This window comes from Gossypium hirsutum, chromosome D11, assembly GCF_007990345.1.
Source record: "Gossypium hirsutum isolate 1008001.06 chromosome D11, Gossypium_hirsutum_v2.1, whole genome shotgun sequence".
NCBI classification, from domain to species: domain Eukaryota; kingdom Viridiplantae; phylum Streptophyta; class Magnoliopsida; order Malvales; family Malvaceae; genus Gossypium; species Gossypium hirsutum.
The window spans coordinates 57,152,276-57,179,710 of NC_053447.1; the positions used below are offsets into that span (position 1 = coordinate 57,152,276).

The following is a 27,435-nucleotide window of genomic DNA, read 5'->3' on the forward strand; positions in this document are numbered from 1 at the left end:
CTTTTCATAATCTAAGATTAATTTCTATCAGTTTCAAGCCTAATTCTTCAATTTCTCAACAATGGTAATTTATCAATTTTCATAAATTGAACAAAACTAGTATATGGGCTAGCTTAATCAAGCTCCCATGATAAAAAGAATCTATAAAATAAAAAAAAATGGCTAGGGACTTACTTGTAATGGATGATCGAATGTTAAATAAGTTTTTCTTCTTTGGCTATCTAATGATGGACGATGGCTTTAGGAAGAAGATGAAGACCATTCTCATCCTTTTTCATTATATTTTACTTATATACTAAGTTTAATTTAATTAATCTTAATTAATTAACTTAACCATGTTTAATTAACACTAGTCATGCCTTAATTAAACTAATGGCATCCACCATTATCATCCACTAACATTCAATTAAATTTGGTTTATTAACCATTTTAGTCCTTTGGATAATTGCTATCTAAGTCCCCAATCCTTTTTCTAATTAAAATTTTATAGCGATTAAACTTTTACAATTCAGTTCATGAACCTTAATTAACCACATTCTCGACTAAATTACTTAAAAAAATTTCAATTCATCTATGTATTAACTCCATAAATATCCCTATTTAATATTTACAAACTCGATTTACAGAAACAAGGTTCCAAAATCGTATTTTTTGACTTCACTGAAAATTGGGTCATTACAATCCTTCAATAGCTATACATAATCATATGAAGTAATGTTTTGATTCATTATATTCTTAGTAGTGTAATCATATGTATTGTACAATTGAACTATGTATTGTAGGTGTATACTTGATATGTGTAAACATAATTACTTTTAATACTTAACATGAGGTATTATAAAAATCATATGAGTACCATTAAGTATAAAGATATACTTAGTGTGATGGATTTGTTTTCCACACGTAGGTTGAAGTTTATGTTTGAAATGATGACTTCAAGAGATTGTAGTGAGCCAAGAGTCACATCCATTTGAAGTAATTTTATTGGTTGTTTCAATGTTGTTTTGTTATGTATATATTTTAAAGTTTGAACTCTAGTTGGCATGTACATAATATGTAGTTGTCTATAAGTTATACTTGGCATGTGTATATATGTAAGTATTTAAATTTGGTTATGGTTAGTTTGTGTATATGATTAGTATGGTATAGAAGACTTAGTTAACACTTATGAATTGATGGTAGAAATTTGATAGTATAATTTGGAGATCTTTAATATTTGCTTATAACATATTTCGTTAGAAATTGGTAGTAAATTTTGTATGTTTTAATTCAGTAGAAATATATTGTGATATGTTGAGATGTGGTAAGATGGCCAAAAATGTTTTTGAATAGTTGTAATTTAGGTTTTGCAATTGCCAGAAGTTTAACGAATATTAGGGGAAACTCTGCTAGATTTTTAAAAACTCTTTAGAAATTGACTAAATGAACCACTATTGTATAGTTAAAAAAACAAAACGATAGTAAAGACCATAGATGACACTATGCATCAATTGTGAGATTGTTTACTTGCAAACATTATTGGTCTTGGTAAGGGGTGTTACACACTCATTATTGAGTTTCTTCTCCTCCAGCATGGTTGTATTGAACCTTTTGACACACTCTCACAGGGTTTGATCAAGGTTTTACTTTATCATCATCAAGTTGGAAGAGGTTATTGATGCTGCTCTACAACTTTCAAAGTGTGCTAGAAAGCTACGATTAACTTGGTGAAAGTTCACTATTGACCTCAACGTTAAATAGCATCACCAAATCCTAACAAAGCCTTTGAGAGTGGTGGGAATACATGACATTGCACAACATTTGATACACCTTTAGGACCATGAAAGGTTCAAAAGTGATTCAAGTGGTCCATGGGGTCAGTGGTTCCATAGTATGTGTTAAAGATAGATTAATCTTGAACAATACTTCTAGTTGACAAATCACCAAAGAAAATGTAACACCTCTAACCCGTATACGTCGATAAATTAGGGTTACGAAGCGTTACTAGATAAAACGCATCTTAACACAGACATTCAGTAGAATTCAAGAATTTTACATCTATGTTAAATTAGTCAAATATGAAGTAAGTATATTTATAAATTTTACTTTAACCTTTTATAACAAAACATAACATTTCAGTTCAGTTAAACCATAAGAAAAATAAGCTAGTTTCATATGTCTATTAATTATATATATACAGTACATTAAAGTACGACTCCCAAAATATTATCTAGCCTATACATGCCATAAGTTAAAATTTAAACGTTTTAATACCGAGACAGTAGATAGAGTGATGATCTTCGCTAACGATCCCCGAGTCTGCAGCTTGGTTTTTATCTATAAAACAAATGGACAAAAACAATCAAAGTAAGCTTTTATAGCTTAGTAAGTTTATAGCATATCTAAAATACATATAAACGAACATATGTATAAACATTATATGCTTATAATCAAGTTATAGACATAATCATTAATTGCATATACTGATTTCTAATATACTTATCATTTGCATTTCATCGAATGCATATCTATGATCTTTCAAATACATATGTCAAAAGATTATATTTTTACTTATCAACTACATGAGTCAAATGCACATCTATACTTCTAATCCACATGTGCCGAATGCATACTTGTATATTCAACAATTTTCATAACAACCAATATATGTGCCTACTCACTAAACACAAAGATCCAAACGTTTATATGCTCATCAAATACATATAAACAAATGTTCATATACTTATCCATTACATATAACCCAAAATCATTTATATATATATATATCAAATGCATATAATCACTTAATTTAACATATTCACCGGCAATTAGCCTGCTAGGCTTATAGCCTGATTCAGATTACCAGCACTTAGCCTGCTAGGTTTATAACCTGATTCAGATCACCGACACTTAGCCTGCTAGGTTTATAACCTGATTCAGATCACCGGCACTTAGCCTGCTAGGTTTTAAACATGAACATTTCAATTTCATATATACGAAATACTCTTCAAGTAATTCTTTAAAGTAATCACATAATTGTAAAAGATCATATTCAAACATAAGAGAATTTATAAAATTCTATCTTCAATTCAATTCAAACATCTATAAATTGTATGCGCACACATATATTCATATACATTACTACTTAACTAAATTTAATATAAAACTTTACATACCTAAATACACTTATTCGAACCTAACTAAATATATATATGTAAGTATACATTTGATGCAATCCATATATGTATATATATTTAAATATATACTTAACACTTAACATTGCATTTTATTAAATACCTATTCGAATATAAACATATATGCATCAATTCATATAGAAACACCCATTCGAAATTTCTTATGCATATACAATATACATACATTTTTTTCAAACTTAAAAATTATACATAATTGTACATATACTTATTTTCGAAACTTATTTTGCATTTATAATCCCCATATCACCAACTATTTTCAAATAAGTCATAAACATATATATATTGAAATATTTAAACAATGTATATACATATATCTATGTACTATTCTTCATTATATTTATTATCAAAACTTATATAAACATATATCCTTATAGCCGAATATAGCTTATACACAATTACTATCCATATTTCAAGTCTATTCAACCAAAGTATGCTTGATTATAGATCAACAATAATTCAATATAGATTCATACACACATATATATACTAATTTAGTTCCATTTAGTAGCTAGTAGACTTACCTCGGATATCAGCGGACATGATCGACTATTCAATTACTTTCGTTTTCCCCCGATCCAAATCCGTTTTCTTCGTTTCTTGATCTAAACATAATCAAATTTAACCTTTTTATTCATCAAAACATTCAATTAAGTCCAAAAATACATAAATGGGCAAATTACCATTTTGCCCCTAACATTTTACACTTTTTTACAATTTAGTCCTTTTTGCACAACATGATATTTTGCCCCGCATAAAAAGCATAGTCATTTCTGCTTCCTGTCTGCCATTATAGTTGGACTTAGTCCTTCAGAAGGCACTCTAGCTCCCTAGAGCCTCCAGAACCACCAAGTCCCCGAGTCACAGAGTTGCTCGAATGTAATGAAGATCTAGATGAGGCAGAAGTGTTAACCTTGTGGATAATAAGAGAGTGTGACACCTGTGAACCATATCTAGGCAACAATTTGGGCTTACTGAAAATCCTTTCTTAGGATATTGACTCAGTATACGTTCCTTTCTAGATGAGGCAGAAGTGTTAACCTTGTGGATAAAAGCATGTACGTTCCTTTCTACTTCTCCGGCAGATATCTCTCGTCTTTTTTTTCTGTTTATAAATATATATATTTCTAAAATTAATAATAATAATAAGATAATTATAAAATCTGAATTTAAAAATCTCACCTCCAAACAGTAGCTAAAAGTTATATAAGAAAAAGGAAAAAAAATATTAGTAGTATAGCAGTAGCATCAAATCACAGGGAGACTTTTATCCAGGATTCAACCAATACCAGAAATCCACATCATAAAAGCAGCCAAATAGTCCCCTGGTTGCACAAACTCTCCAATTCTTGGATCATTTTGCATGTATTTATCTTCGTAGGAAACTGGTCTGCAAAGCTGTTTTATTTGGCCTATAAATAGGCAACAATTCAGGTAATCATGCAACAATTTTAGATACAATTACCTGGATAAATGCTGGAGGCTTTGGTTTTGGATCATTTTGCATGTATTTATCTTCTCAAAAAGGTCTACAAAGCTGTTTTATTTATCTTCTCAGGATACAATTTTAGTTTCTTCATTTAATCTCATTTTTTTTGTTTATGCTTTGTTTTTTTTTGCAGAAACAAGCAACATTGAAATCTATTTGGCTCACCTTAGCTTCCAATCCTTTCACGTAAGCTTTCATTTGCATTTTCTTTTTAGAATTTAATTTAATTTGATTTTCTTTTATTTTACTTTGTACAACATTTTACAATTAAATGCAGGATTAGCAGATTTTCTAGATGATAATTTCTATCCTTATCTCAAAACATTGTTATGCTTACAGATTCCTCTGAAAAAGAAGTGAACTTCCAAAATATTAGTGGGACTCGGTGGCGGCAACACTTACAATGGCAACCATCCACTGGTACAAATCTAGTTTCAAAGGGAGAATAATCTCAAATATACTTCAGGACGATTGAAATTTATTTGATGAAGTTTCCCGTTCTAGACGACGCCGTTCTCGCTGAAACAAACCAAATAAAAGAACCAAATGAAAGACAGAAAAATGAACCGTATATAAGTTTAATAATTTATAATTGAAATAAATCTTAAAATTACAAATAAACGTACAATTATATACATTAAATTATCGATGTAACACTTTTATAAATTGAGGATACAGACAATACAAGACAACGGCAACAAAATACTTTTTATTTATTTATTTTTATATATTAATATTCAATATACATCTAAACATATTAATATTTTTAGCTAATATAATTAATAATTAACAAAATTATTTTATTTCTACTCTACAAAATTTCATAATTTATTCAATTTTCAAATTTAATTTATACCTTAACTTCAAATATAGTGAGAAATAATTTTAAGTTAGTAAAATCCTTTCTTTTTTCATTTCTCTCATTTTTTTTTCCCTAATTATCTTCATCTATTTTTCTTCCCCTCAACCTAGAACCAGCGCGCCACTGTTGCCGCCACCGACTGCCATCAATGATGTCGGAATAATTAAAAAATGGTCACCATGTCCCTCTCAACATCCTAATAACATGCACAAGATTAAATTTTGAAAATCGAGGTTTCGAATAGAGATTGTTACAATCATTATCATGCTTTCAGCCACCTTCAACCCAACATTTCCTGTACGTATTCTAGCGTGTCGGACACCGGTACGGCACCAGTATAAGAGGCTTTCCAACATTTTCGTGCTTCTTAGATGTAATCTCATTTTACGTTTATTTAATATATATATACAAATAATTATATTTATCTTTAAAAATACATACAATTGAATCAAAATTTTGTGTATAATTAAAAAAAAACCACAGTTTTATGCATATAATTAAACCATATTAAAGTTTGATTCATTTGAAAATATATGCCTTAGTAATCATTTTTACTTCTTACTATAACTCACCTAATTGCCACAGCTATTTTTATATTCAAACGCATCCTACTACTGATTTTATTCTGTACCTGCAATTCTATACCATGAAAGCACGTATTTTACTTGTCTTGGTTCGTTTTTGCTCTTACCATAACCAAGCTTAATCTTAGTGGCAAATAAACTACTAGTTATCTAATGAGTAAGTATAGCCCTTCAAATATTAGTTTAAATATACTGTTTTGAGTAAGTTATGTCAGCAGAATTGGATGTATAGGGCATACATATATGCACTTAAAACCAAAACCAAATCCAAAATCCAGCAAATTAACACCACCCCAAATTGACTAAACCAATAAATTACAGTTTTACTGTCCTATAACACACAAGAACCAGTGAAGAAAATGAGTTTAGATTGATAGTAAACATTGAACAATCCTAAATTGTTTCTATCTCATCAAGATTGACCTAACAGTCACAAGAACTAACTTTTAAGATTAATAATAGCAAGCAAACTCATCATAGGGCAAAGGAACCAACCAAAATCCTCTGGTAACAACAAATGATACTATAGAACAATGACCACCCAATTAAATATCACAATGTCACATATATAAAGTCAGGGCCAAGAAAGCAAGCAAAGGAAAGAGCAATATGAAACAAACCCGTCTCTCCCAGAAAGGAAGGAAGCAAACAAAATCATAGACAGGAGTAATGGTGGAGACCAGCACAGCATTGAGGCCAGTGAACACTAACAGAGCTGTCATAGGACGTGTTCTATGAGGCATCTGAACCATAAAGTAAAATGATTTAATTATTAACAGTGACAAGATTGATCAATTTCCAAAATAGATCGATAAATTTAAACAACAATTTAAATATTTTAAAATAACTTTACACTAAATATGAAAGAGTTACTTTAAACTTAAGCAATTTTTTTCAATTTGGTAAAAATAGCGGCGAAAACAGTTTGCTAGTTCCGCTAAACCGATAGGTTTTAAACTCAACAAAGTAAACAGAGAGACAATAACTAGCAGTAGGATCGAAAACAGAAAAATGAGATATAGCAGAGTGATGCAATGCAAAGAGAAGATAACTGAAAATCTCACGACTCAATTTAGGGTTTCAAAAAAAATTACCTTATTCAATTTCCTGGTATTTCAGAAGGTAAGAGAAGGATTGTGATACGTGCCAAAATCACAGTATAGATTTACATCTATTATTGTTCCATAAATCCTATGGGCCTCCATGTTGCAATGCATTACTACCCAATATAAAGTATAATCCAATACAAACCCAAGACCTAACAGTTAGCTAATTTTAATAAAAACTTAAAAGTTGAAGAATTAAGCCCGTATCAGATTGAGGGAGACAAGCTGGCGAAGCGAGAAGCTTCTTTGCCGCCGGGGATGCGTGAGACGGAGAGGAGAGTGAGTCGGGATTTTTTTTTCTAATACAATGAGTTGGGAATTTTTAAAGTAAATTTTAGAATTACTCTTTTCATACATTATTTTATGAAAATTTATCTTATAGTAAAGGTTTTTTTTTATAAAAATAATATTAAAAACTTAATTAATTACAAAAATAAGTTTGAAACAGTTAAAATAACTTTCAGTATCACCTGACACGTTAAAAAAAAGTCTGACATGACAAAACAAGTGAAAAAGATATTATTCTAATTGGTGTCACTAATGTGTGACTCGACACTCACTAGATTAAATAAAAAAGAAGTTATAGTTTTAGATATTAAATGCAGGGGAAGTACATTAAGACATTAAATGTAGGGAAAATGTATATAGACATTAACTCTAGCGAAAAAGACTATTGTCTAGTGTTGAAACTACAAACTAACTTTTTTTAAATTTTATTATATTTTTTCAACTTTTTTTTCCTATCAGGAATTTCAAACTGCACAAACGAGGTTAAGATATGATAAATATATTGTAAAATGTAGTAAAAATAAAGTTAAATATATAAATAAATATAATGCGTGTCTCCCGGTGTCTAAAAGCTTCACATTATTTTATTTAGATAACTATTAGAAAATTTAATAAAAGTTCAATAATTTTAATATAACTAGATTACAACACGCTAGTGGCTGAAAATTTTATTTAATTTTTAAAAAATGATAAAATAATCAAATATGACTTTGATTTATCTTTTTATCAAAGACTATTCATAGTAGGGGTGTAAATGAGAAATTGGTACTCACAAGCCATTCGAGTTTCCGACTCAAAATATTTGAACTCGATTCAGAAATTATCGAGCAGAATTTGATCTTAGTAATACTTAACTCAAACGGCTCGTGAGCCTTATCGAGCTTTTAATATTTTTATAATATTAAATTACATTATTTCCCTTAATATATATTAACCTTAAGTTTAATTATTGAGTCGAGCTCGAGTTTAAAATAGATGTTTGATCGAACTCAAGTCGAATATCGAGCTTGTTTCAAATACTTGGAAACTATTGATTCCACAAGGTATGCAAAACAAAATTTTCACAACTTCCTTAATTAACTAGTTATGCAAATAATTGACTAGGGTTTAGGCCCTAAACTCTAGACCTAAATAGAAAACAGGTCTTAAATCTAACCCAAGCCCATTTTTTGAATTTCATTTTTTGTCCAAACCATCCCATATTTCAGGCGGGCCTTCGGGCCTGGGCAGATGGTCTGACCCATGAACTGGTCTAATCTCATCCATTTAACTATTTATGAATTTTATCAACAAGAAAATTTATAAGTATTTTTATTAAGTCGTTTATGTAGCAAAGGAATTCCTAAATAATTGCCTTCTTCATCCACACTTTAAAATCTAAGTCAAGAACTAATTGTGTTTGGCATTGGCTTCTTTGTATTAGTCCAGAATAATATTTGAGTTTTTCTAGCGTTCACCTTATGTCTTGAGAAATATCCAAATTGAGATAAGACGCTAAATACATGACCTAAATATCCAAACTCTAGACCCAAATTGAGATAAGACGCTAAATAATGTCTTCCGCAAAAAAAGAGGGGAAATGGGCAGTGTAACACCCTAAAATTTTTTTATAAAGCACATGACATTATTTTGGTATCTAAAATAGTGGATTTACAAGAAAAAAATTGAAACATGAGCAAGATAGAGAATTTTATGAGAGGAAATTTTTTAATGGAGATACAAATCAATGAAAAGTATTTTGGATATGGAAATGAGGCAAAAGGATCAAATTGAAAATTCTGAATAGTTTGAAGACTAAAGTGAAAATTTGACCAAAATGAGGAATACGAGTTATTAATGATTAATTAGTATAAGAATAATCTGGAATATTTTTTTGGAGTGATGAAAAACACTTTTGGGACCAAATTGGAAAGATTAGAAAATATATGGACTAAATCGTAAAATTTTTATTTTTTTGAGAAGAGGTAAAAATGCAATTTTTACCATGTAATGAGTATTATTAAGGGTAAATGTGAACTATGAGATTTGGATATGAAAAGTGTCTATTATTGTGAAGAAATTATGCATTGAGTCAAAAGGGGCAAAATGGTAATTTATCATGAAAAAGGTATATTTGTTAGTGGGATTGCCCTTAGCAGATTTGTTAGTAACTTGAAAACAGAAATAAGTCAGTTCTTACAACTCCTTAGACCTTAGACATTGGTGAAAGAGTGAAGACCTTAGATATCTCTTCTCACTGCTTGGCCAAAAATGGACGACCCCATTTCAAGACCTTTGAACCTCACCGTACCTATCTCCTAGAGAATATTATGACCATCATCAACTTAATGAAAATCCCAAGTTGACTAAAATACTGTTAGGGAATAAACAATTGACACTTCACTGGCCTAAAAACAATCTAGTAGGAACTAGGAAAGATAATAAAATCTATAGGAAATAAACAAAATGAAAGTAGTTTAAACAAAAATGATTAATCATAATGTTAACACAACCTCCGAACTCTGAGCTCGCACCAAAACAACGGTATTTATAAGCAAATGGTAAATGAAGAAAACAGGCAGAAAAGAATGAATACCTGGATGTAAATATTTTCAGCAGCCTTTTCTCCCTCACTGAGTATCTTCCCACTCCCACTCGAGAACCTACAAGAAACGTATCTAACAGACATTCTGGTTGCCATAGTAGTTGACTATATAATACCAACAATCAGCATACCAAAGACAATCAGGTAACCAAAGGGTATAGAACCAAAAATCTCACATTACCACCATAGCAAATTTTCTCAAAGCAAGGAGGTTATGGTCAAATTAAAACAATATAACCATGCATTCATAGAACTTAAAAAATCACATAATCTTCATACAAAGGTATCTAATAATGTCCTCAAACAAATCAAACCTCCAGGGTATGGAAACCTAAAGGACTTAACCATGTAAAAGTTAAAGCTAAAAACGTTCTAGATAACCACGGAAACTTCATTTCTAAGCATTTTAAACTAAAACCCAGGTTTTATTTCCATTTCATTTCTACTTTTTGCTTTCATTTCACTAATCCTACATAGTGAAGTCCCGCAAGTATTAAACCGAGATTACACAATTTATCAGATTAAATTATAAATAGACAAAAAAAATTATGTCGCAAAAAAAAATGCCCATATCTTGGATTAAATGATCTAAGAGAGAAAAAAAGACCAAGTGACAACGGGGTAAGAGAGAAATTGCTTACGGAGCAGCTGAACTGAAATCGATGAGTCGAGAATTTGTTGTGCGAAACCTAAAAAAAAAGGGTTTGTAGGGGATTTTAAATTGGGCCAAGGAAAGCTCATTCCCCGTTACATGATATAAAAAGGATTAATATGCTGTTTGTCCCGAACTTGTTCAAAATTATCTAATTGATACTTGAATTTCTTTTATTTAGTTGGTAGTTAAATTTTTATTTTATTATTAAAATTGATACTTCCGCATTAACACTATTAATTTGTGCTAACGTGACTGGCGATCAATTCCATAGTAACACATGGCAACCAAGGGCAGAGCTTGAAAATTTTTTAAAGGGGCCAAAATAAAATTGTATATTTTTATGATAGCAAAAGTGAAATTTCACCATTTTAATAGTCTATATCTTTATAACTTTTAGAGAGCTAAATCATTTTTTTCTCATTCTTGGGGGTTAAAGTGTAATTTTACCACATACAATTTTAAAATTTTTAAAATTATAAAAGGATTAAAGGTGAAACTTTTCACTTTAAGGGTGCCCGGGGCCCCTGCCAGCTCCCTTGGCTCCGCCCCTGATGGCAACCTTTCAGTATGATACGTAGGATATATAAATTAAAAAATTAAAAATATTTTAAAAATACAAATTAATTTAATAAATATAAATTTGTGGATAAGTTCAACCCTTACAAAAATTAACATTGTTAACAAATTGAGACAATGTATGTGAACGGAATACAAGTTAAAATATCAACTAAGGACAAAAAAAATTAGGTACCAACTAAGTACTTCTTAACAAATTTAGAAGAGTTTAGAAGGTAAACTACATTTAACCCATATAAAAATATAAACAATTTTTTTTAAGAAAAAAATAAAAGCTTAAAGCTTGATTTTCCCTTCAACCATACCAAATTTCTCATTTTGATCATTTAAACATTTTTTTAAAATATTTTATTCCATTACACATTTTAATCCACGATATTAAAAAAAAAACTAACATATCTACTATTGGAACATGTCACGTCGTCTTCTTTTATTTTTTATATTACGTAAATTATATTAATTAGAAAATTAAAATTTATATATAACATATAAATAACTCAAAAGAAAATTAAATTAAAAAAACTAAAAAATTAAAAATGTAAATTCTAAAATTTCAAAATAATATATAAAAGATTAAAAAAATATTAAAAGACAAACTTAGCTAAAATTTGAAAATTATAAATGTAAAAAAATTAAATATATATTTTAGAAAAATTACAATAAAATTTTAAAAATATTTTTTTTTGCAAAACAACCGGAATATATAAAAGATTCTAAAAATTCAAAACAATATTTAAAATTTTTAACAAAAATTGAAAATTTTTAACTCAGCGCGATATGAATAGTAGGAATTAAAATTTTGAAAAAGTTTAACTTAGAAATTGAAAAAAAAACTCCAAAAATATAAGTTCTAGAAAAATTGTAGTAGCTTTTTAAAAATAATTTCAAATATATAATTTTATAAAAACATAAAATTTTATAAATAACACTGATCAATAAAATGTCGACATTGGTCATAGTTGACGGTGCATTTTCTAAAATTTTTATTTTTTTTATATTTTTAATTTTTACATTTTAATTTAAATAAAACATGAATGCTACGTTGGTCTTCTAAATAATTGGATTGTCACATGACACATTTTAATTGGTGTCACGTACTAATCGGGTTTTCTAATATCGTTACAAAAATTAAACTAAATTAAATGACGAAATAATTATTTAAATACTAAAGTGAGACAAAAAATAAATTTAGGCACCAATGTAGAAAAACAAATATAAATCTAAGGCGAACCTAAGCATTAAGCCAAATATAAACTCTATAGATAACTTGTTTTTTCAAGCAAAAATACTTCCTTTACCGATTTATCATTACGCTAACCCTTTACTTATTTTGAGGTTGATCTAAATAAGATCATAAACGAGAAAAAATTCTAATAAATTTATTTTTTTTAATTCATAATATTTGAAAATCAGAACCTTATTTAGAAGGGTATCATGTTTTTTTACTACTCAATCTAACTTTGATCATTAATTCATAAATGCTTCTTGTTATACATAAAAACTTTGCCTCACCTAGAATAGGAGGTTGCCAATAGATCGTTCACCTCACTCGTGTCCTCTCAACTCACTTGACCCAAAAAGAGATCACCAAGGCAATTACCCAAACAAAAAGGCTTACCTAAGGAGTTCATGTAAGCCCGATTTTGGGCCTAGTCGAAACAGTAGTTTCGAGACCACAAATTCGACGACGAAAAAATTTATTTTTTATTATATTTTTATAGTCTACAATTTTCAGGAAAAACTTAGATGTAATCTCATTTTACGTTTATTTAATATATATATACAAATAATTATACTTATCTTTAAAAGTACATACAATTGAATCAAAATTTTGTGTATAATTAAAAAAAATAAAATTTTATGCATATAATTAAACCAAATGAAAGACAGAAAAACGAACCTATATAAGTTTAATAATTTATAATTGAAATAAAGCTTAAAATTATAAATAAACGTGTAATTATATATATAAAATTATCGATGTAACACTATGAAGCATAGGCACGTAATACACGTACAAAAGGATTTTTATATTTTTATAAATTGAGGATACAGACAATGCAAGACAAAGGTAATAAAATACTTTTTAATTTATTTTTATATATTAATATTCAATATACATATAAATATATTAATATTTTTAGCTAATATAACTAATGATTTTAACAAAATTATTTTATTTCTATTCTACAAAATTTTCATAATTAATTCAATTTTCAAATTTAATTTATACCTTAACTTCAAATATAATAAGAAATAAATTTATGTTAGTAAAATCCTTTCTTTTTTTCATTTCTCTCCTTTTCATTTTTTCTATTTTTCTTCCTAGAACCAGCGTAGAGGTGCTCATGGGCAAGGCCGAGTTTGGGCCGGGCCCAAAAAATTTTCAGCCCAATTCCTTGGCTTGGATCTGACCCGAAATATGAGCCTAACCTAAGATTTTGTCCAAGCCCGGCCCGGAAAAAAAATGCAAAGCCCGAGCCCGACCCGGTGTTTTTTTTAATTCCTTTCAATACAAACATCATTACATATTTTTTAAAAAAATAGTTTGAACAATTTGTATTTTTAAACATAGAGAGAGAAATTCATAATAATTTACAATTTTTGGTTCAATTTCTCATAAAAAGGAAACGGAGCCTTTGCTTTTCTTATGCAAAAAGAAATAGGGTAGGAATAGGTGCTTTTGTAGGAGGAAGTTTATAAAGTAAAGCAATGAAAAATATTAATTATGCCTCCAAACCTTTGGTTTAAACTTTAAGCAAAACAAAAACAAATCATATTACTACACTTTAATAGTTTTGGATGAAATATGATAAAAATAACTAACTTCATATAACCCAATAAAATATGTGGCTATATTTTTCGAAATAGTTTAATTTTATATAATATTTTAAAAAATGGAAATATCTGTACAAGATATATCACCAATAATGTTATCAATGTAAAGCATTGTTTTCAAGCTATGTAAGGCATTGTTTTCAAGCTAACAACAGTAACAGCAAAAAAGGCATTAGTTGTTCATTAGTTGAAAATAACACTGCCTCCATAGTCGTTCCTCCACCATTAATCACCCTCAGTTCCAACTTCAACACGCACCATTCCCCTCTGATTCAATCCTGCCTCAACCCTCAATTTCCATCTTCAAAACTATTATCATACACCTAAAGTCAACCACTGTCATACTCCACCATCCCAACTAAAAAAACCTAATGATTCTTCTACCCAAACAACTTGCAGACCAAAACCTAAATTAACCAACAACCAAAGAAAAAAGAAACCTAAGAAGCTCCTTGTTTTGGAAGCCCCAAATCATCAACTGAAAACCCCAAAAAGGTCAGAAACGAAATAAACAAGCAAAAACAGATGAAGCATCTTAAGTTCGAATACAAAGATCTAGGAGGCGGTTTGATGATCTAGGAGCGACATCCTTGGGAACCAAATCAACCAGACAGCTGCTGGCGGCCGACTTACATTTTTGGCTTCGAACATTTTCTTGGGTTTTCGAAGGTTTCGGGCATCTTTCAAGCTTTATAGGTTATATTTAACTGAATAAACTAGGATTCTAGATCAATATAATGCTGTCACTCTTGTTACAGTGTTAAAAGATTCTTAATTGAAGTGGACGATGTTCATATGTTTCTCTTCTTTATATCGGTATTTGAAAATGTTTAGTATACGAGCATCGGGGACGTAGGTAATTCATGGATCTTCAATAGTCTAGGGTTAACACTGTTAATAAAGAAAACTAACCTCTGATTCTGGAAATGGGTGGAGCCGTGGAGGACCGGAGGTGGATCGGTGCCGGACTTGAGGTGGATCGGCGCCGGAGGTGGAGGTTGAGAAAAAAATGGAGGAGGGCAGTCGGGCACTAGGGATTTCTGGAAGAGGGGAAATGGGGAAGAAATGTTTTAAAAAATAAAAAATATATATTATTTTCAGGCCGGGCCCGGGTCAAAAAATTTTGTCCAAGACCCGACCCGTTTTCTAAACGGACTTCATTTTTTACCCAAGCTCATATTTCGGTCCTATATTTTTACCCGAACCTTCTCATATTTCGGACGGTCGTCGGGCCGGGCAGCCTTGAGCACCTCTAAACCAGGGCGCCACTGTTTCCGCCACCGACTGCCGTCAATGTTGCCGCCACCAGATTGATAGACTGAAATTAAAATTCAGGTACTTCAAAAGGTAGAGATACCACACTGATAATCTTATTAAAATACATGAAGAATTTTGTCATTATCCCAATTAAATGTGACTAAACAAAATTTTAGAATCGGGTGAATTTAACATTGCTTTCCACTTTTGAGGAAATAAAAATAATGCTTAACAAAATGTTTTTGAGCTTTTTAAAATACTTTTCAAAAACATTTTTTTTAACCAAAAACAAAATCAGAAAATTTTCACTTTTGACCAAAAAAACACTTTTAAGCCTTCATCTATAAAACATTAAAACTATTTATCATGATTCATGTTTTAATCTATGTTTTGTTTCTTCGTTTATATTTATTATTCTTGACAAACTCATTATATATTTTATGAATGAACAATTCATTTAATATAACAAGCCAAACTTGTACACAACATAACCTGAAAAAATGGAGGAAGAAAAACGGAGATGTGTTCATTTCATTTATTATCTCCACAACTTAAGAATAAAGAAAGAGTTACAAATACTGAAATTACATATTAATTACCTCCTAATAGGGTGAAGACAAGTAGGAACAGAAATTGCCAGCCATGAATAAATATTTAACAAATAGGTAGGAACATAATTTTTTAAAAACAAAAACAAGGCCTGGATCGAATATCATTGTATCTTTCTCTTCATTATCTCTACAACAACATAGCATGACAACCAGTAAGATCATAATATATATATATAACATGACATTTTCCATCAAAAAATATGGAATTTAGCAGTGACGACACCCCATCATGCATGCAAGAAATACGTTTCCATTGGGATGGGAATATGAGGACTATACCAAAAAGAAGTGCTTCCTCTCTCTCTTACCAATTGGGACAATCACCCCTTCCTCTTTTCCATAAACCTCAAACGGTGCTCAGAGCTCTGATTCTGATCTTCACGGACACCTTTTGAGGTTGTAGCTCGGGAGAGAGACGATTTTTGCTCTGACCCTGAATGGACTCTCTGGCTTGTGGAGAGGCGACTGCTACCTGAGAGAAGCCAACTTGATCGACTATCACTGGGCCCTAAAGAAGAGGCTGGCCTGCTGCTTGAGGCAACAGCCCTCCTGGACATGCTGCTAGGCCGGTTGGAAGAAGTTCGCACCCTTCCAGAATCATTATCCTGGAAAACCATGAGAGATATTCAGAACAGACTTTTGAATAATAGATGAACTCTAGACCGATGATTATGAACTTGATATCAAACCTCATACTAGAAGACACGGACAGATGTATTGAATATATTCCATGAAATAGGTTCAGATCCAGATGGAAAATGGATAAGCAAACAATAACTGAGAGCAAAAAAGAAAAAAAAATTATGGCAGTTGATGCATACCGTATCCTTTGATGGTGATGCCTTCTCTGATACCTTCTGCTTTGAATGATCACTGAGATGTCCACTGCCTGAAGCATTTTTCCTGGTAAATGCCTCAGCAGCACCCAAAACTCTATCCCGTGTTTCTCGTCCTACAGCCAAAAAGGGCAAAGGCAAAGAGAGGGAAAAGGTTAATATTCACTTAAAACAAAAGGAGAACTTTTTTTCTTTCACAAAGTAAAAGCACAGAAACATGTTGAATCACCCCAGCTGTAGATCAGCAAGGTTAAGTACCCAAGCCTCGAGCATGATAATTGCAATTGAGAATCATATCTAGAAGACGGAACTCTAGAAAACTACGAAAATCAAGAAATCCGAATACACCCTTAGAGTTCTAAATATTTTAATAACACGACACAACTGTATATCCCTCTCCCTACAATCTCTCAAGAGAATAGAGCACACCTGACGGCTTCTTTGTTCTTTCAGCAGATGCTCCAGTGTTTACAGCAGCTTTTCCACTTGATGGCTGAAAAGACATGATAAAGCAAATAAGAATAATCTGAGATAGGAGAGATGTACGGCTCAAGGTTGACACACACTGACCCGTTGTTTAGAGCTACTGGTGAGCTGAGGATACTTGAGTACAGTCCAGTCATATACATAGTCAAACTGATATCCTGTCAAAAAAACCTCAGGTCAAAAACTGCCAACCACCAGCCTCCAAAGAAATATTCTCAAATGATGTTTTCTCATGATATTTAGGAATGTCACCTTATCATGCTTTCAGACAACTTGAAAGCAGGAAAACTAACTTCAGCTAGCAACAGAATAAGCCCACAGACACATTATTGATTTTGTAATAACTGTGTTCACCAGTTTCAAATGCATTTCGACAGGAGTTGGTGTACAAAAAGCCTAACTCAATTTCAAGGTGTATGAGTTAGCTACTGATATTTGGGTACAAGTAATTATGACACAGTAACCACCAATCTGTGCAAAGTTTCTGATACATTTAAATGACTGTACACATGACCAGAAGAAACTAGAAAGGTAGGTCATCAGTTCCCCAGAAAGCAACCCATCTTCTAGTTGCTTCCACCAAAATGCACAATATGTTATATTTCGAAATGGCCATGATTTGAATGGAAGTGGTTGTGTTAAGATGCACATAGACTAGGGTATTCACAAGTTACAAATATTTTTGGGCATTACAAAAAGATACAAACAGCTCCTAACTTCTAGTATTAACTGGAGATATGATAGTATTTCGAACATGAAACTATAATGTTTGGTTCTTACCTTCTCGAATAAATAAGTCACGGAAAAGCTTCTTCAAGTATGAATAATCTGGCTTGTCTTCAAAGCGTAATGAACGACAATAATGGAAGTATGATATGAATTCTGATGGATATGACTTGCAAAGTACCTAAAGGAAGGATTCACATATTTTATGTGATTAGTCAAGAATGAGGGAAGCATAGTGACAGGGTAATCCCACCAGCCTTACCTTTTTAGAATTCAATATGAATTCCATGCATTAAACTATAAAGTGACAAGTTGAAACTTATAATACCTCAACAGGAGTTAGCATCTTCTTTTCACTGATTTTATCATACTTCTGTTTTTTTGTCCCTGCCTTAAGACCCTGCCATGGAAGGCTGATTCCAGCAATATAAAATTTTTAAGAACATCAAAATGATAAATAATTTTCACATCAAATTTAGGATACACAAAAGAATAGTGCCTATACTGTTATAACCTTCCTCGTAAGAAATACATGAGCACATAACCAAGTGATTCCAAATCATCTCTTCTGCTTTGCTCTGCACATGAATTGAGAAACAATTAGATTGCACAATTTACATCATGTCTAACATGAATAAGCAGGCAACAACAAAATAACTAATGTGGCACTTTACCCACCAACTCCAAGGTGAGTGTTAACACTTGCATATCGAGCTGTGCCCGTAAGATTCTTGTTCTCTCTGTGAAAATAGAAAATTCAAAGCATATATCAAACACAGAGAATAAATAGATAAACAACCACTCAAATAAACAATTGAAACTAACCCTAGATGCTAGCCAAAATGTGATCACTTTCTGGACATTTCAAAGTAGCATGCAAGCAATTGAACATAAAAGAATGCAAGTAAAAGCAGCACACAACTGTTCAAGAACTTCCAATGTACCCTAGTGAACTGCCTTCTCTTGCTTGTTTAGCTAGATGCTATCGTTTTCGAGAAGAGTCACCACTCATTAGCATCTAGTTTAAAAATATCTACCTTTCAGATAGAAAACATGTTACAAACAGCTAATAAACAAACTAGATAAATGGAACAACAGGAAACAAGACTCATTGTAACACTATTATGGATGAGAAACAAACGGTAAATGCATACCTATATGGTATGTGTTTATGAGTTTGAAGATCCCTATACTTTTTAGCAAGGCCATAATCAATGATATACACCTGTTACAAAATTGATGCAATGATTAGCAGCAAGTCAAGACATTTAGTAATGGCCCTCAGTATAACAAGTAAATACAGCTGTAATAAGTTTTGGGAATATACAAGTTATCAACTATTGGTACAGGCAAGAGAAATTGAAAAACACTTCAATATAAAATCAGAAACTGTCCTATGGCATCGAGATGTATGATATTTAATAAAACTCAAGATAAAGAAAGGCAACTTTAAAACTTTAAAGAGGACATCATGATAAAATTTTACTATCGTACAAGTTATTTCAATACCTTAAATTAACTCCTCGTTAAACCAAATAAGTGCACCATATTTCAGATGCAAAAATGCTTATGTGAAAGCTTCAAAAAAGAAAATCACACCAATGCATCCAGAATACAAGATCTTGCAGACAACTTCTCAGTTAACCATGGTATCGGATATAGAACTATTGACGCTCACAGTGTACGCAAAAAATGATTAGTTTACTTTGAAAACACAATAATTTTCTTTTTTTAAAATCTCTTATAGTAATCTGAAGCTATTAACTGCTAAAATTATGAGTGTAAAAATTTTTAAACACAATAATTTTCTCTTTGAAGGCACAACTGCATTATATAATCCTAATTTCCACTATTCTCTATTCCACCAACCATGAAGTACGATAAAATTTCAAATGAGTGCACTCCACCATCTAACTAGAAAGAGAAAGCATTTAGCTGAAGTACCTGATTTGCTTTTCGTCCCAAACCCATCAGAAAGTTGTCAGGTTTTATATCACGGTGAAGAAATCCCCTTGAGTGCATATATTCAACTCTGTTAATCTGAAGGTAACAGAAATAGGATAACTCATCACACTTGACGCTAAATAGGCAGAAAAACAATTTCTCCAGTAAGACAGGTAAACATACTAACTGATCTGCCAGCATTAAAACTGTCTTCAAAGAGAGCTTTCTATTGCAGTAGTTGAACAAGTCCTCGAGGCTTGGCCCTAGAAGCTCGATAACCATAATATTGTGCTCCCCTTCAACTCCAAACCATTTGAGGTAGGGAATTCCAGCTTCATAAAAAACAATTAAGAAAAAGAACAATGAACTTTAGCTAATTTTTTTTTCACATCGAGTTCATTTTTTCTCACTATACTTGTTTATAATCAGCATAGGAAATGACAAAATCTTACTTCCGCCTTGAAGAAGTATGTACAACTTTGACTCATAGTGAAGCTGAGGGTGCTTGGTCTTCACAGGTTCCTAAAAATTTAGGCGAAAGATGATTAAAATCCAATGAGATTAAGGTAGGAATCTGTAGACACATACCGAATTCACTTTTTAACTTTTCAGGAAGAAAATGGTACTTTTCATTATGCATTCACTGTTGCAACATCTAAGCAACAACTCTCAGTCTAGTTACATTTCTGAAAATTTCAGCCTATGTATAGCACCTCGAGCTTTAGACAGAGATATTTGGTCAAAATAAATAAATAAATAAATAAATGACAGACATAATGTTTACACACTTTTCAGCAATCAAAAAACTTGAAAATGCCCAAAAAAAGCCCTATTCCAAAATTCAGTACATCTTTTAATCCAAATCTATGTTTTTCATTAGCATTTTCCAACGCATCACGAGTCTACAACTCAATATTTTAGCATCCACTCGATCCAATCTAGCAACCAACAGAAAAGTTAATCATTCTGAAAAGCACGTTCTGATCCAATAAATCTCTTAAGATCACACTTACTATATATTCATAGCTAAATTAGTCCGCATTCTCATAATGTGATGATAAGTTATACAAACTCATTTCCACACATAGAATATTAAAAATCCAACTGATTGCATTGGTAATGCAAATAAAAGAAGCTAGACTGGAATTGTAAAACTAATCCCTAGAAATTTCTTATATCCAGGTGATCATATATCAATATCTAAAATCAGTAAAATACTAACAAAGAATATATTTATTAAAATTCAATTCCAAAAACACAAGGCTCAGACCATCTTAATAGCAACTTCTTCCCCTGTCTGTACATTGACCCCTACCAAAACAAATTTCCAGTAAATCAGATTAATTATTACTTCAATGTAAAGGTAAAAAAAAAAAGTAAAAAAGAAAGGAAAAGAGAAACAGATTTACCGAGGAAAAGCTCGCCGAAAGATCCAGCTCCGATCTTCCGGCCCACTTTGAATTTTCCACCGACAACACGATCCATTATCAATTTGCTTGATTATTCAGAAAAAATTAATAAAAAAACTGAAATAATTTTTTTAGAATCTTTCATAACAAAATCTGCTCGAAATAAGAGAAATAAAAAGCGGAAATTATTGGGCCAATGAACCACATTGCTGGAAAAAAAAAGTGAACAGTTTCCGTGGGGAAAAAATCAATAAAAAGGAATCAAAACAAGAAGATTATCAAATGAAGAGAGGAAACCAAGGCGCAAAAAAGGAGAAAAGCAAGACAAGGATTCAGACGAACAAGAAGAAGAGGAAGAAAAAGGGAATTTTCTCTGTTTCTCTGAATTTTTTTGGTTTTTTTTAAGAAATAAATTTTTTTTCCCCTTAACTCAAAGGAAATTTATTTTTTCTTCCTTTTTTACCTTTTTTTTTCCTTGTGTTTTGAGTGATTTTTTTTGGTACATAATTTCCCTCTGCTTTGTGCGCGGTTAGTGCTTAAGAAGGCGAGCGGCTAGAGCAAGCACGTGACCAACACGTGCATAATAGGTGATTACGTGGCATTAGAACGTATCGTTATTATTATTTTTTCTTGTTTCCCTTTTAATTTTTCCTGGTAACCAAGCAGGGGTAAAGGAGCTAGTTCGGCCAGAAAACTAAAAAACAGGGAAGCTAGAAAATCGAGTAAAATGAACGAAAACTCGTTTTGATGAAGAATTAGCGATGGATCATAGATCTGTTGAACCAATTGTAAGCTAATCTGATCCTCTCATGTCAGTGATTCACGTTATTTCAAAATTTAGATCGTTTTTTTCTTTTTATTTATGAAATTATATACAGATTTATCATTTTAACTTCTGGATCATATTCGGAAATTAATATTCCATTGTGATTAATTACTGATAAAATAAACAAAAAAATTAGAAAATAAATCTTAATTTAGTTAGAAGAATTATGTGAAGATTTATTTCGGGTTACCGGAACATATTTTATTTTCCCGGGATTAAATTTTAATCCCATAAATTTAATAATTATTTTTTCATGCAACTATGACTGTATACCTGAATTTGCAGCGGCTAGGAAACAAGAAGGTGACAAGTGACAACTCTACTTGGGGTGTTGAAAACTAAATTCGAAGGCAGATTCATGCAAATATACACTCTCTTTTGTCAGTCTTTATCAACTAGAAAGAATAATACATATGCTGTACATGCTTTGGCATTGCCATTAATGACCATTGATATTTTATGGAACACTTGTATGTTTTATGCCATTACTGTTAGAAAAGGGTTAAGGGGTTTTTGTAAGGAATTAGGCACTTGTTCTTTGTAACCTCATTGCCTTTTTTTTATCAAATGCAGTCTAGGTATGTGTGTAGAGTCCAATTCAACTATTCTTTCAATCCTTAAAATGTTTTTATAATGTTAATCTTTCACAGGCTCTTTGGTTTCATCGTTGTTTCCTTTCCCTTCATTTGATGCGGCTTTTGATAACTTTTGATGGTATTTGGTGCCATTCTGAGCAGAAAACCAGCTAGGGTAATGAAATCAATATCTTTTTGGACAATGAATTATGTCTCCTGGATTCTTGATCAACCATTCAAGACATGGAGTTTGAGGGTTTCGTAGAACAAGCAATGTCTTCAGCAGCTTGCTTTTTATGGTTGATGAAGGTAATTGTAAAAAAATTGCTTAAATTATATGGAGATTGAACTGTAAGTGAAGCTGAAATTTGGAAATTTGAAGACCATATATCACATAAGACATCTTCAGAAAGATCTTTCCTTTGGGATTTTATAGACCTCAGAAGCTTTTAATGAACATCTACATCCGAATTAGTTCATCTTTGTTAAATATTAACTATTTCATAACGTATCTCCATGACTATTTTATGTGGCTTTCGTTAAATTATATCCTCAAATTGGATTGAGGTACTGAAAAATAGTCTCTAATTGCACTTTTTCTAATGTTTGGGGAGTATTTTATTGACAAGAAGGTGACAAATAATGTTATGGTGATTGTAACTTCCAAGGATGCATCGTCATGTTTTCAAGCTTTGTGGAGATCAGGATACCCTGAGGATAAGGTAAGCTGCTATACATTTAAGAAATGTCTGACCATCCCTTCTCTGCCTAGGTCCTAGAAAGAAACTTGTATCTGAAAAGACTGGGGGCAACCTATGTTACCCGGTTTTAGGGGAAAGTATACAATACGGGTGTACTCAATGTTTAGTGTTTTTCGTGTCATATATTTAGAGAATCACGTCTCTATACTCATGCTCATATAGTTTCAAATACAGACATTGGAATGAAGAGTTTGAGTACCATAGGAAGCAACCGCTGGCAAAACTGGAGTTTGCTGATTATGTATGGAAGCTTTCAGCTTTCTATCAACATATGTGTTGTTTTTGGGTCTACTTATGCTCCCACTCTCTATACCTTTAGCACACATGAAATTTAGTCACTTTACTTTTAATACCAAGAATCCAGTTATTCAACTCTTTTGATCTAATAATTGTAGTGGCCAATATTACATGTGTGAAAGGCTGGATAAACAAATAAAAACATTAAATTTGGGGTTGTGAACAATTTTTTTGTTGTAAGGCTTTTAGCATTGTTTTAGAGAAGCATGATGCAAGTCAATATTTTTGTTGCGAACAATTTTTTTTGTCACATAATCCAATTTAACAGAATGTATTATTGACTAGACTTCAGTTATTAGTTATAATGAGAAGGACTAGATTTTAAATATATGAAGAGTACAAAGATTGGGAGCATAATTAGACCTTATTTTTTTCCGGGTCCAGAACATATGAGTTGGGAGTTTATAGTCCCATTCCTTTTAAATAGAAACGTTATCTTCCCATTCCTTTTAATGGCCTGCCAAATTGAAGCCATGGAATATTAGCCAGTTCTTTAGAAATAATATGATTGCTTTCGTTGTCGAGTGGAGCCACTCCTCTCATTCACCATTCCTCACTGTAATATAATGCAGTAAATGTAAAGGCATGTAGTAACCAATGTTGTCGAGTGGGCTTCTCTTTGCTTGAGATTAGCACAAGTAATCGATGTTGGAAATTTTTTATCAATGAAAACTGACATTCTTGTTTCAGAGAGCAATTGTTTATAAATTCTTAATAAAATCAAGGATCGATTCCATGGGTTGATTTCTTTTCCATGAAATCTTGAATTCGAGGACCCAAGGCCACTCATTGGTGTTATCCAAATTGCAAGTCGCCATCAAAGCCAATGATGAAATTTGGGGAAAAAATATTAAAGAAAATAAAAAAGAAAAATCGGAGCCATAGTTTTGATTCGGATAATATATATTTTATTTTATTTTATTCTCATGTAATTTGAAAGATATAATTATTCAAACTAGATTAAGACGGTTTTGAATAAATTATTTGAAAATTTTCAAAAAAAAATTTATATGTATTTGATAACCATAAAAAAAGTATTAGATAATCATAATAATTTTTTCTTAGATGGCTATTTATTAGGGTATTTTACTAAAAAAAAGGCTAATTTCTAACATTATTTACAAAAATGAGCCATTTAAAATATTATTTATCGGAATGGGTCAAAAAACTCAAAATGCGCCAACGTGGAAGCATTTTAAGGGAAATGCGCCTTGTCAAGGGTGCGCTTTTGCCATGTCAACAATGGGTGCGCTTTAGCCCGTGTTTTTTCTAGGATTTTTGGGTTATTTGTATCTTACGGCTTATGGTTTATGGGTTTACGGTTAGAGTTTTTGAAAAAATAAATTAGGGTTTATGGTTTTTTAAAAATAAATTAGGGTTTAGGGTTTTTTAATTGGTAAGTATTGTTTTGGAATACATAAATTTGGGGTTTAGGGTTATGAAAAATAAATTTGACGTGATGTGTTCTAAAAAATTTATTTTAAAGAGATGGATTTTTGTTTTTTTTTGTACAGCCAGTAAATGTACAGAAAAAGCTTCCAGCTGAACGCTTTTTTTATACAGTTGATTCTGAAAAAATAATTTTAAGAAAATGGTTCTGAAAAAATATCTCGGGATTCGCGGGAAATGTGATAATTGGGGTTGCAAAACGATTCAAGCAAGATGCACTGTCAGCAAAAGTGCTAAAAAAAGCTCCCAGCTGGACACTCTTTTTAGTAGTGCTAGTGATAGTGCATCCCACTATCCCTTAGGCTATAATGAGTCAAATTTCATTCTCTTGTTGCATAAGTTGCAGTTAGAGAATTTGAATAAGTTCAAAAGAATAGAAATTGAAGAAGTTCAAAAGAATAGAAATTGAAGAAGTTGAGAAGGTATAAGTTGATTTATCGTATTAATATTTATACGAATCATTATATTTTTGCATAATATTTTTTATTTTGAATTTCTTTTGACATATAATTTGGTTAAAATTTAGTGAACGTATTAGTGCTGTTATTTACGACGACGGTGAGGTCTGTGACACAGAGAACGGTGTTTTTTTATCGGAGAACACAGTGTGACTGGTTTTTAACCAGAACACAGAATTAACAGAACTTCGTAAAAGAAGTAGGCGCAAAATTTTCAGAATGACGCCAATGAGAGTTTCATCTATTAAGTATCGATTTTGTGCTTCGACTGATCTCGTGACATATAACTCACTTGATATCAAAGGTGCTTGTGGCTTGGAGGCGATGGTGCAAACTCATCTCACTAGTGGATTACCCTACTTGAGTTATATGTTGAATTTTTATCGCCAAATGAAGCACTTGCAATTTTAACATCTACTGTTGTTTAAGATGAATATACGACCCCTGCCCGACATTTCGTTAGTGGGAGGCAGAACACAGAAACGTCCATTTTTTGTGGCAGTATGGAATACACGACCTCTGTACGACACTCTGTTAATGGATGAGACATGCACATCGATAGGTCGATGTTCAATGCTGGAAATACGTATTGGGAAATTGCATCAAATTCTAGTGGTTGGCAATCCACATCTAATTGGAAAAATTATGAAACGTCTACGAGAAGAGATGATGTACTCCCTATGACAACCACCGACAACGGGACCTCGTATGTTGCAGATATTGGTCGGTTAGATGATGAGTTCGATATGGGTCCACCCCGAAAGCCTGGTCTCGATGGTGTAGAAGTTGTATTATTTTCTAAACTAGAGTCTGTTCCAACCGAACTTGAAGACGGTGAAGGGGGTTCAGATGAAGAAGAAGAAGATCCGCGATTTATAACGTATTCACCTCCAGTCCAAGTGCATATGTCAATCTATCAACATATAATGCGTTGGAGTTTCCAAATTTACCACACAGGAGGCGTGACCACACAAGTTTGTCGTTAGATTCGGGTAAATTAGAAGTTGGTAAGGAGTTTTCTAGTAAGGATTTTATTGGTGTATTGAAGTAATATAGTATCATGAACGGGGTTAACTACCACGTGGTTAAATCTAAATTTGAGAAGGTCGAGGCTAAGTGTACAGTGCGCGACAGTACATGTTCATGAAAAATCATGGCTTCAGTTAAGAAGAGGACAGGGTTGTGGGAGATAAAGAAGTTCAAAGGTCTAAATATGTGTATTGTCGGTATAGTACTCATGGGTTGACATGTGTTTCACAAGATCATCCCAAGATAGATTCAGATATGATAGCAGGCTTAATACTACCGAAGGTGAAGGTGGATTCCAGGACTACTGTGTCGGTCAATTCAAGTACATGTCTTATTACCGCAAAGCTTGGATAGCTTAGTAGAAGGCATTATATAAGATGCATAGTGGGTGGGACGCTTCATACAATGAGGTGTAGCAGTGATGTCAGGTGTTGGAGAGGTACGTCTTAAGTTGTGTAACAGACCTTGAAACGGTTCTTGCGTACTACAATGATCGCTTGTTCCATGGATGCTAATTGTTCAATCGTTTGTTCTGGAACTATAAGCAATGCTAGGACGCATTTGTGTACTGCAAGCCATTGTTACAAATTGACGGTAC

General features: G+C 31.9%; 2 protein-coding genes and 1 long non-coding RNA gene across 7 annotated transcripts; 1 reads left to right on the top strand and 2 right to left on the bottom strand.

Moving 5' to 3' along the window:
- Positions 1–4,967: 4,967 nt before the first annotated feature.
- On the bottom strand, positions 4,968–15,393 carry LOC107926829 (uncharacterized). Of its 4 annotated transcripts, none has more exons than XM_041104559.1 (5): positions 15,379–15,393; positions 15,086–15,213; positions 10,096–10,162; positions 6,747–6,869; positions 4,968–5,199 (listed from the first exon to the last, which is right to left on the bottom strand). In XM_041104559.1, the coding sequence occupies exons 4-5, from the start codon at positions 6,867–6,869 to the stop codon at positions 5,143–5,145; spliced, it is 180 nt and encodes a 59-aa protein (XP_040960493.1). In that variant the 5' UTR covers positions 10,096–10,162; positions 15,086–15,213; positions 15,379–15,393; the 3' UTR covers positions 4,968–5,142. The 4 variants fall into 4 exon arrangements, with proteins under 4 accessions (XP_040960493.1, XP_016713252.1, XP_040960492.1 ...); XM_016857763.2 differs by lacking the exon at positions 15,379–15,393 and adding an exon at positions 10,746–10,793; XM_041104558.1 differs by lacking the exon at positions 15,379–15,393 and adding an exon at positions 10,746–10,793 and having other exon boundaries at positions 10,096–10,209.
- A 542-nt stretch (positions 15,394–15,935) lies between these two features.
- On the bottom strand, positions 15,936–21,952 carry LOC107926818 (casein kinase 1-like protein 7). The gene is made up of 14 exons (XM_016857745.2): positions 21,443–21,952; positions 21,304–21,344; positions 20,486–20,555; positions 20,217–20,365; positions 20,034–20,129; positions 19,244–19,314; positions 18,768–18,829; positions 18,604–18,667; positions 18,418–18,502; positions 18,144–18,270; positions 17,448–17,521; positions 17,307–17,370; positions 16,863–16,993; positions 15,936–16,646 (listed from the first exon to the last, which is right to left on the bottom strand). Exons 1-14 carry the CDS (start codon positions 21,516–21,518, stop codon positions 16,362–16,364), a joined length of 1,395 nt encoding a protein of 464 aa, XP_016713234.1. The 5' UTR covers positions 21,519–21,952; the 3' UTR covers positions 15,936–16,361.
- Positions 21,953–21,985: 33 nt separating this feature from the next.
- LOC107926819 (uncharacterized) lies at positions 21,986–24,679 on the top strand. 2 transcript variants are annotated; one of them, XR_001692291.2, is made up of 3 exons: positions 21,986–22,230; positions 22,554–23,565; positions 23,767–24,679. It is a non-coding gene; the product is annotated as an uncharacterized lncRNA (long non-coding RNA). The 2 variants fall into 2 exon arrangements; XR_001692289.2 differs by having other exon boundaries at positions 23,779–24,676.
- The last annotated feature ends 2,756 nt before the right edge of the window (positions 24,680–27,435 follow it).